The 11019-nt window shown below is 43.6% G+C and overlaps 1 protein-coding gene across 2 annotated transcripts in view; it reads right to left on the bottom strand.

Annotated features, from left to right (window-relative positions):
* Positions 1 to 717: 717 nt before the first annotated feature.
* The window catches only part of akt1 (v-akt murine thymoma viral oncogene homolog 1), a 28222-nt gene continuing 17920 nt past the window's right edge, over positions 718 to 11019 (bottom strand). For both annotated transcript variants that reach the window (XM_084568421.1, XM_084568422.1), the window contains exons 4-14: positions 10034 to 10145; positions 9599 to 9725; positions 8946 to 9077; positions 8734 to 8799; positions 8143 to 8211; positions 7877 to 8002; positions 6366 to 6494; positions 3100 to 3314; positions 2870 to 2957; positions 2596 to 2698; positions 718 to 927 (exon numbers count right to left, since the gene is read on the bottom strand). In XM_084568421.1, the coding sequence (XP_084424547.1) occupies positions 848 to 927; positions 2596 to 2698; positions 2870 to 2957; positions 3100 to 3314; positions 6366 to 6494; positions 7877 to 8002; positions 8143 to 8211; positions 8734 to 8799; positions 8946 to 9077; positions 9599 to 9725; positions 10034 to 10145 (1247 nt within the window). In that variant the 3' untranslated portion in view covers positions 718 to 847. The remainder of the gene's footprint in view (positions 928 to 2595; positions 2699 to 2869; positions 2958 to 3099; positions 3315 to 6365; positions 6495 to 7876; positions 8003 to 8142; positions 8212 to 8733; positions 8800 to 8945; positions 9078 to 9598; positions 9726 to 10033; positions 10146 to 11019) is intronic.

Here is an 11019-nt window from a genome sequence, read left to right as displayed (position 1 = left end):
GCAGGCCGGCGTATGCCTTAATGATTAATATTGTCGGTGCATTCTTTGCATGTCTGCCATTCCTCATATCAGACTGTAATGCACAACTGATCTATCAGACCCATCACGGTGTGACATGATAATACAACAGACCGACTAGTGTCAGTTTCGTATCAGGGTAGCAGGAAGGTGATATTTTAAACAAAAAAACAAACAAAAAAAAAAAAAACCTTTCCAGAGGATGGCATTTCAGTCTTAGGAGAATTAGCCATGTGTTACAACTCATGAGTATGCAGGAAGATTGACTTTATTTGATACGGTACATTCACTTATGAAGCCAAAAATGTCTGAACGGACTCGGGAAAACATGAATTTATCACCCACTCAACAAACAACACACTCTGCTCACATGATTTTGTGTTTTTTTTTTTGGTCCACAGCATGCCTACTCTCTATTTGAAATGGTTGACTTGTATTTCATTGTATATGTTCAATATAAATGGCCCTTTTCATAATTCATCGTTTTATAGCAGTGGCCTAATTTGTGCATAACATGACTACATTTCCCCATTCATTATGGTGTATGGGTGCCTGCTCAGTATACAACATAACAACCAGGAAATGCAGAGTAGTGTTATCTCTGTGGTCAGTCTTCAAAGGCCACACAGAGCAGCCACAGTTATCTTTGTTTTATCTTGCATTTCCTCCTTCCTGTAAAACACAACTTGCAGATTTGCGACGGTTGCATCCATCGACAGCGTGCGCAGACAATGCTGGGAGGACGGGGGCTGCGGTGCCCGTCTTTTTGAGAGTGCAGTCGGGTTGGGTGAGGGGAGATGGTGGGACCAGAGGAATGTTTGAGAGTCGTTTAGGCTGTCCCACTGGCAGAGTAGGAGAACTGAGGGAAGTGAGGTCTCCGCTCGCTGTCAAAAGACTCCATACTGTCATCTGGGGATGGAGATTAAACAGCCTGTCAGTTCTTGATGAAGTCAGGGGCGACTGATATGACAATATACACAAATACACAATGAGGCAACAAATGCTTGTCTGATCTAAGAGATGAACACTTCTCCATACCAATTATACATGGGTACATTTAACATTGACCATTGTAATGTTACAAAGTGATGACCAGGGCAGTTTATAGAAATATTTAATATTAGTTTGATTTTTTATTTGTCAGGTACTTCATTCTCTGGCATAACAAACAGACATCCCACGATTTTAAAATGTCTTATATCAGTGTACAGAAACAAAAATACATGTGAATTTGAAATACCCCTAGAGCCACAACACACTATGCTCAACTGTTTTTTTCTTATATTAATTTAATGTAAGGTGACTTTTCCTTACTTTACTACCTGTATTTCAGTGACTGTGTTTACACGGACAATACATCTTCAGTCTGACCGAAATAATTCTGATCAGATTCCAACTCAACTATTAACATGGATGCCAAATAAAATGATCTCATAAGCTACATTTGTTTACAAGTCCCAAAGCATCCGTTAGAATGAAAACATTACGCTGATTCAATCAAAAAAAGATGTCTAAGATAAACACTCGTCGATTCTGACTGTTGATCGCAACCTTCAACAATTTTCTCCAACAAGGAAAGATAAGTCGACCACAGACCAGTTCTTCTACCGCCATGTTTCTGTCCCTCTTGGAAACCCGTTACGTCATTTGACGCTAATCCACATGGGAAGAAAGAATGTATTTATCCTAGCCAGAGAGAAATGGATGGGATCATGTGCTTACATGGTTATTAGGCGCTACATGGAGGCATTTCTCTTCTGATTGGGTTATTATATAATTATTAGTGTCCATATAAATGCAACTGAGAGAGTTTATGATACAGTTTATCTGAATTTGCATCTTTGAAGAGTGAAATAACAGCTACTGCCTGGCAGCATGACTCCTTAAACCTGTCCTCTTGTTTCTCTCCATGTCATTAGTCACAATAGCCCAATATACTGTAATTTAACCAGTTTTAATTATGACACTAGTTTCCTTTAACCAAATAATTAATAATCATTTAAACATAAAGAACATTCACACAGACTTGAGGACTTTATGGAGATACAATGTTTAATTTTAGTGACACTGGCTCTCCAGTAGAGGGCAGGCTGCTCTCAAGGGAGAGGGGTAGGCCTGCAGAATGCTTTCTACTACTCATCTTTATAAGCTTCTCACAACTTAACTCAAACATCAGCCAGTGAACACAGTACAAAAGTCTGTAAAATTAGGCTGTCAATTTAGATTTTAATGTAAACTACAAGGATATACCGACAGTTGTTTAAAGGATTTCACGTGAAAACTAAATCAGACACCCTGAAGTTGAAGGTTACTTTCATCTGAGTGAAATTATGAGTGTACTATGGTTAATGTGTGACTGGGAACTTTACTACATGAATTTGCTGGCAGATTATTTTCTCACAGTGCCCATCAGCATATCACATGCAAACATCAAGAGACAAAAAAACAAAACAATGAATGAGTCACATCATCTGAGGTTTGTCTACACCACACAACCAAAGCAGACCGTTTGTGTGTGTGTGTGTGTGTGTGTGTGTGTGTGTGTGTGTGTTTATGAGAACGTTTGTTTGACGTTACCTTGTCCGGGTGGCGTAATAGTGATGGTTTGTGCTGTGAACTCCTCGTCAAAATATCGCGTGTCCGTCTCCGAGGTAACTTGGGGCTTAAACGGCGGGACCAGCTGTTGGAGACGAGAGGAGACACAAATGTATCGGCACATCAGAGCCGTCTATCAGTTTGGAAACAGTTGCCAGTCTGATGATAATCTATTCTAGATGGTTTCGCTTCAAGTCACAAAATGGTATTGATGATTGAGAGAGAACTCAGCATCAGCAACATTTTAGAAACTCACCTTCTTCTCATAAACATCTTGCCATTCAATCCCAGCAAAGAACTTGTGCTGCATGATTTCCTTGGCATCATCAGGCCCTCCGCCTAACCTGGAAACACAAGTACAGAAGGTTAAATCAGGATAAAGATCGCTAAGGATGCTGACCATTTGATTGTCACTTTTCCAGCTCTTTTATCCAAACAAAATGATACATGAATCACTACAGTTGAGGTCGAGGTAGAGGTTCTCACCTTTGCATGGGGTCTTTCTTCAGAAGACCAGAGAGCAGTGAGCGTCCCTCAGGGCCGAGTGTCCGAGGGAAGCGGATGTCCTCCATGAGGATGAGCTCAAACAGCTTCTCATGGTCCTGGTTGTAGAAAGGCAGTCTGCCACACATCATCTCGTACATCACCACGCCCAGACCCCACCAGTCCACAGCACGGCCGTAATCATTGTCTTCAAGTACCTTGAGGATGGAGGGTAGATAATGTTTGTCTGTAGCTTTTTAAGAAGTATTTTAAGAACGCACTATTGTTCTATGATGTCTCAAAGAGGGTTTCATGCACAGATGTGCAGAGCTTAAATAAAATAAAAAAAAGTTGTTCTGCTTTTACTGCTACTGTTTATGGCTCAACTGATAAGGTCATACATCAAAATGCTGTAAAGACAGCAGCTCTGTAAGCTGAATATACAAACACTAAAGCAAGGGTTGCCCCCATCATCCCACCACCAACAAAATCACCTGCTCCCTCCACTGGTCAGAGCTTTAGAGGCAGCCTCAGCCAACACTGACTCACATCTCACATTAGGAGCAAGGATAGAGTTTCCCCTGGAGCCCTGCATATTTAATCACCACAGGGCCTTCCACACATACACACATACAGATCAACAAGCAGCAGAGGTGTGGGTCGCTTAAATAAGCAAATATGTGGCAACAAACATACAACTCAAAAAAAAAAAAAAAAAACACAGCCAGAGTCACAGAAAGGGACACATTTAGTCTTATTCTTTCCATAAGATGACTTTCCTTGGCAGTTCTTAATGAGACAAACTCCTCCAGTGTTGTGCTTAGTGAACAGCGCAACCTGTTGCATGACTAATGTGTGCTGAGCGGAGTTGTTCCAAGGTCTCTGGGGACTTGTACTGGATTCTACCTCGCCAGGCGGATGTTGAAGGTGAAATCAAGACAAGGAGAACAGTCTGTTCTCTTAAACCTTCAGCAGCATGATGCCAGGTAACTCAGACCTAAGAATAGAAACTTAGATAAAAAGATGAGGGTGGATTAATGGAATTAGATATGGACTCATCAGTGCACAGACAGGGAAAGGGGGTCCTGGAAAACAGATGGAAGGATGTGTCCGTAAAAGGAACCAAACTGCTGTGTATGTGCACGCGGACACCATGCATGTGCTTGTGGGCATTCAGCCTGGTGCTGCGGTGAGTGGTGAGCATCGAGGAGGAGGACTGTGAGGGCAGGGGGAGAAACGTGAAGCCGGTGTGGGGCTAGGATTACTGGGCCGTCTCTATTTCCAGCGCTGCTGTCGTGTGATTCACACCGTGCGACAGCTGGGCCTGCAGCTGCCCCATATATGTAGAAGAGTACCACAGCTGTGAAGCTGCCAGGAGCGCAGGAGCCAAGCTCATCCCTCATATACGTAACCAGGACTGCTTTCCTGCCTGCCTGCCTGCTTGGGCCCCGAACTAATACTGTTACACTGCCTCAAAGGAGAAGAGATCGGGGAGGAGAGAGGGAGGAGAGAGAGTATAAAAGACACACTTGCTGCTGCTGCTGCTTTGAACCTCTACTCTGCATACTGCACTTTTTCCTGCTCACAGAATTCTACACTGACAGCCATTAATCTTTTAGGATGGTGAATCCAGATCAGTGTCAGTGGCTAGATTAAACCTGTCCACATTTGTTCTTTGTAGATGTTCCCTAAAAGCCCATTCCCTCAGCCAGTAATGGTTTTCTTCTTGTAACCACTTAATAAAAAGAGAAATTTGTCCCACTCCTCACTCCAGAGACAAACTGGTCAAGCTATTGCATATTGGGTCTGTCCTCCCCTTCCCTCCCTCGCTCTCTTTCTCTTTTCCCTCCGTTCTGGGTGGAATATTCCCAGACGTTACAGCATTCCTGTGCAGCACACACAACAAGGTCATTGTTTACTGCAGAACAACCTGTAACACTGCCTGGCCCGCACTCCATAGAGACGCTCGCCAGCGACCTTGTTGCCACGGTAACGCCCCCTGATGTCTCCCTGCTCTCCGCTGCCGAGGTTGAAGCTGTCATGGACTGTGCTACTCTGTGGAGGAGCAAAGTGGGCTAGGAAGAGCTTTGGACAGGCAGGTGGAGCGCCGTAAAGAGTGTTTACAAAGGGTTTATAGACCTATGAAAGATAAATCTATTATTTGAATGTTTGTCCAGGTGAGAGGAAGTAAACTTTCAGATGCTAGACCAGCCTAGATTTTTGACTCCGTGGTCTGCAGCTTAGTTTAGAGTTTAGTCTGACTGATAACAATTACAGGTATGTGTTCCCGACAGGCAGACTGAAGCTCTGGGGGGGATGGCGTGCTCACACCAGTGCAGAGTCTGCCAGGTCAGGTGAGGCATCCCAAGCAGCAGCGGGGGCTATGGCTCCCCTGGTGCCACACAACAGCTGTAGCCAATGTGGACTTTCTTATTTTTTTTTCCAGTGCCGGAAGCTCACGTTTCCTGAGATGCTGTCCGCCAATTACGCCTCCTCCTCCTCCCCCAAACAGAAAATTCCAAATGGAGGCTAAAAACAACGATACGGCAACTGTGTCAACACGGTCACCCTTCTTCCGGAAAACATTTTTACGACAACAGGCAAGGGGCGAGCGCAAACACCCACGTACTTACTCACACGGCAAACACTCACAATGAAATATCGGGTTACACAGCCCACTCCAACACTTGTCATACCTGCACGCAACAGTGAGTAGCCACACCCCTCCACATACAGCAAATATGAGAGCAGGCTGCCCTGCCCTGGGCACACGGCACACTCATTAACTCCACTTTGGCTGGAGATTAGCAAGGCATTTTGGGACAGCTGCCCTTTCTTCCAAATGCTTCTCATACATTAATGTCCAACAACACACGCTGCCTTTTTGTCACGTGGACCAGCATTCATCGCCATGCTCCACATCTTAGTCTTGATTTAGTTCAATCAAGATAAAGACCTAAATAAAGAAGTAAAGAAACCTAACCAACAATCAAAAAAAACGCAGAAGGGATCGCTCAATCGTCTCATCAACTACAAAACTTACGTGAGGCATATCAGAAGCCCTTAACAGTCACCAGATATCAATACCAGTAAAAGATTTTGGACTGACATGTTAAGACGGCGCTCTCCACTAACATCAAACGTTGAATGATGAATGTAACAGATACTTTGAAGCTCTAAACTGGCCTGACTGGACTACACAAAACTGGCTTTGTGTCAAAGAAATGCTAAAGCCAAAATCAGGTAATGCGAACCACTGTTGTGTTTACCTCTGGTGCAAGGTACTCTGGTGTCCCACAGAAAGTTTTCATGGTGGCGCCATCTTTGATCCCCTCCTTGCACAGGCCAAAATCTGTGATCTTTATGTGACCGTCTTTGTCCAGCATGAGGTTTTCCAGCTGAGGAGAAAAGAGAAAGACATACGTTAGCGTTTTCCTCTGGCATGAAGTTCTGCAGCAAACAATTGTTAAAAATCTACAAAAATGGCAGAAATTATAAATCACTAATCAAGTGTAATCAAGATTACGTTTTTTGTTGCTTCCAACCTAAGATACCGCTTGTCTTTTATTGATTAAATTGGTTTCAGTGTGCCAAAAACCCTCCCCATCTTGAGTTAAATTAACATTGCACTTATAAAATCCCTCTACACCTATGTTCTTTTCCCCTTTATTATCAGGGAGTTGTCGTGACGTTTGATGGAGACTGTGACACGAATGATTTTCCAGTAGAGTAAGATAAAAGCATAATAGAGATCTGTTAGAAAACTACTTCTCTATCAGCTTTTATTGCATCTTCTCTTTTTTTGACGCTTCCACTTCAAATCAGCCAAACAGTGCTTCCTTGCTCTATTTCTGCAGGTTCTGTTTTTTGGATGTCTTCATATCAGTTTAACACAGAGACTGAATATACAAACATAAAAATGAAAATGTACCTGGTGACTACATGTACACTGTACACTGACCTAAAGGACGTGCATCATGCAGTGTCATGACTTGAGACTGCATGGCCTTTAATATCAGCATGTCCTCCCCCCTAACTGTCTCTCTCTCTTTCTCTCTCTCTCTCTCTCTGTTAAAGTCACCTGGCAGCTGTAGCTCACACGTGGCCAGCAGCGCCCGGCCAGAGTCAGCACATCCTCCAATCTTGCTACCCTGGCATTTTCAAGAGAACCCTAGCAGGCTGGGAGCCTGCCTCATAAACCCAAGGGAGAGAGGGAGGGGAAGGAGGGAGGGAGGGAGCGCTGTGCTGACCTGGCTGGTATGGTTTTATCAGCTGGAAGTAGTAGAGGTACTGATGCCTACTGTCACACTAATAATCCCCAAAAAAGCGCTCGAAAAAACAAGCATGCCTTTTCAATCGGTATGTCATCTTTAGAAAACTACAGTTCTGATTACGAACATTTTTCTCTCTTAAAAAAGCGCTACATATAAAAATCAAACACATTCAAAGTGCACAAATATCCCACACTGAGGACTGTATGTGGCTATAATAGGAGGCAGTGGCAATCTGTTCAAACAGCGCCGGTGGTTATTTCGGTTTAGCTGCAGTAATGTACAGACCAAGCTTCCTTCCAGCTGCAGTGAGGTCTGGAGTCTGATCTGGGGGAGGCAGATCAATAAACCCTGGCCACTGTCACTGCACTGGATGGAGGCAAACCCTATTTATATCCTGCCAGTGGAGGGAGGGAGGAATGAAGGGAAGAGGGGAAAAGGAGAAAGGCAGAGGAGAGGGGTGGACAGCGAGGATGACAGGAAGTAGGGATGTGATTCCCCTAACCTACCTTTAAATCTCGATAAACCACATTTCTTTCAGCATGCAGGTAGTCCAGTGCTGACACTATCTCTGCACCATAGAACCGTGCCCGTTCCTCTGAGAATACCCGGTCCCTCGAGAGATGGAAGAAAAGCTGACAACAAGGAGGGAAGTTACAAAATTACAGAGTGTTGGTGAGTCCAGAATAAATGGGAAAATTAACATTCATGATATACTCCAGTTGGTTCTTGGAGACATAAAGATGCACACTTAGTAATGGTTAAGATAGTTTACCTCGCCACCGTTTGCATACTCCATAACAAAGCACAGGCGATCATGCGTCTGGAAGGAGTATTTCAGTCCCTGCAAAAAACAGATGAATATAAATGAAAAATAATCTAAGCAGAAGTTGATCATTCCAGCTAGAGGAAGTTGCCATTTAAATATCGCAACACATGATGCAGATTTGCGCCTTCAGCTACATTTTCAAACAACAGACGAGAAATGGCAAAACACAACATAGATCATCCAGTGTGTTCAGCATTTTAACAAGAGTTGTGTGACATTGGTACCATTCATTGCACCACATCACTTTATGTGCTTTCTCCACCTACCACTCAGACCTAACAATTTGGGGCTTTTCACTACAATAGACCTCAAACTTAAAGAGAAAGGGTTAACTGATAAAAAAAAAATTGAATGCCCAGTTTTACTATAAAGGGCCTCACTCGATTGCAGCCTTTGTGAGCACAGCACTTCAGAACATTCCTGGTGAAACTGCCCCACTTTTCTGAATGGATGCTGCTAGGTTAGACTGAAGAGGCTCCTGAGGATCTCAAAGGGTTAAGATAAGGTTTGGTTTAGGTATATGGAGGGGCTCCTTACTGTCAAGAACGGATGCTTTGAATTCTGGAGGACTCTGTTCTCTGTGAGTGTGTGCGCCACTTCATCCTGGGGAAAAAAAAAAAAAAATCAAACAAAGAGTGTTTGTGAAACTCTTACAATAGCTAACTATTTAGGTATCAGTCATTGCTCCACTCCCCCCAAAACCTCCCGTGTGCCTTCACCCTTTTACTAGCTCACTGGCAACCACTCACTTTTGCTACGATCACCTCCTTCTTCAGGATCTTCATGGCGTAGTAGCGTCCTGTGGCCTTCTCCTTTACCAGAATAACTTTGCCAAAAGTGCCTTTTCCCAGGAGTTTGAGGTATTCAAAGTCGTGCATAGTCTGGAAGGCCAGAGGAGAGAAAGTGGCATCTAGTTACAAACAGGAGCATTAATAAACTCAAGACCTAACCAGAACAGCAAAACACACAATCCCACTGACAACAACACTGAAACATTTAAGGCACCATTTCACCCACTGAGGAATTTCCACTCCTCTAATGGTTTGGCCTATATGTGGCTGTGTCTTAGTTAACCTGTGACCCCAGCACGGAGCAGAATGTTGAAAATGGTTATGTGGGGGACATCCAATCCGGTGGCCTTGGACCTTTATGTCATGAAACATGTGGGGGTTGTGAAACCTACTGGACATGCTATCTGGTGCTAAACCACCCACAGCTGATTCTGGGAAAGAAGCTGAGGGAGGCAAGGAAAAATGGGCAGAAGCTTTGTAAGTGCAAGTACGGCACTTGCACAGCTTCTACAAAAAGAGGTAACTGAGTTTCATGATTACAGTTATTCATGCTTGTAAGTAAATGGTGGAGATAATGGATGAAAGATGCATAGAGTGTTAATTGCCAGTACCACTTTGAGTCTGGGTTTGGTCAGGTAGACCTCCATGTCCATGGGGTCCGGAGAGGAGTCCATCATCTCCTCTTCTTGTTTCTGTAGGCCTTCAGCCACTGCCTGGATGGCTTTGGTCCATTCTTCCCTGAGGGAGACACAGGCAGCAAAGAGATTACATCAGCCCATTTACCATCATGCAAGCCCAGCAGCCCAATCACATAATTGTCTTCTTATCAACAGGAAGGCAATTTCAAGTGTGAGTTCTGCCAATAGCCAGTAGTCCTTGTGCAAGTGTATAACAATGACTGAATGTTTGTGTATGCTTCCCCATGATAGAAAAACAAAACCCTTGAACGGCTGAACTGCGTTCTAGTGTCAGGGGCCGATTCCTAACATGTAAATGATTTGTGATTCACTGCTCTGTGAGCAAAGTAGTGTGTGCTTCTTGCTTGCCTCTCCTCGGGGGTCTCCACGTGGAAAGTGCGCTCGATGACAGTGGTCCACTGCAGGCAGCGGATGATAAATGTGTTGGGCTTGGGCCGTTCCGTCTTCATCAGCTGGCACTCTGACCACAGCCAGGGAGAGACGGGAGGGAGATGAAGAGAAGGGCCAGTGTGTAGGGGAGCAGAGGGGAGAGACAGACCCACAGTTATAGCCATTTATCTTTATCGCCACCCGAACAGACACTGTTGGCCAATTTGGAAAAGAACAGGTGCACTTCGGTGGAAGAAAACAACTATGATCCTTAACTTGTCAGGCCCTTGTAGCTTATATGTGCTTTGAACTGAAATTTGGAGTACGAGTTGTAATAAATAAAATCAAGAAGTACGTAGAATTAATGAACAAATGCAAATTCCAATATAATCCAGTCGAGTCGTGCAGTTGAATATACTTTAACTGCAGCAATAAAATACCAAGTCTCCGGCATTTTGTTACTGCACTTGTGACTATAAATGCAAATAATCATTTTCACCACTGATGACTCTGAAAAAGAAATTCTAAAGCTACCAATTTGAATGTGTTGTTGATAAAGTGTACACAACCCAGAGGCATTAAAGTGACATAAAACAATAAAAAGCGGCAGACCATTTGAGAAAATGTTTTGCCTGTTTGTGTACTTATTCTTAATTTTTATAGTTAGAAAAAATTCATCACGTCCTTCTTTTATTGCATTTCGTTCAGTTTCCACACTTATGGAGCAAATAATTGTCTTGTAAGCAGTTCGTAAAACAATTACTCACAACAGTCTAATAACTGAATTTACAAAGCAGAGACTTCCATCTGCACCTCCATCGCACTAACATCTGTTCCCAAATGAAACATGTCAGCAAATATGTCAGAACGTGACACAAAATGGCCTCTGCCTGATAGATGGAGGACTCGGAGTGGACCACCACTGAGATCCAACATGGCTCCATCAGGGTGAATATGTAATCCAG

This window comes from Chelon labrosus (assembly GCF_963514085.1).
Source record: "Chelon labrosus genome assembly, chromosome: 20".
Taxonomy (NCBI): Eukaryota; Metazoa; Chordata; class Actinopteri; order Mugiliformes; family Mugilidae; genus Chelon; species Chelon labrosus.
This window is presented reverse-complemented; position numbering and strand designations above follow the sequence as displayed.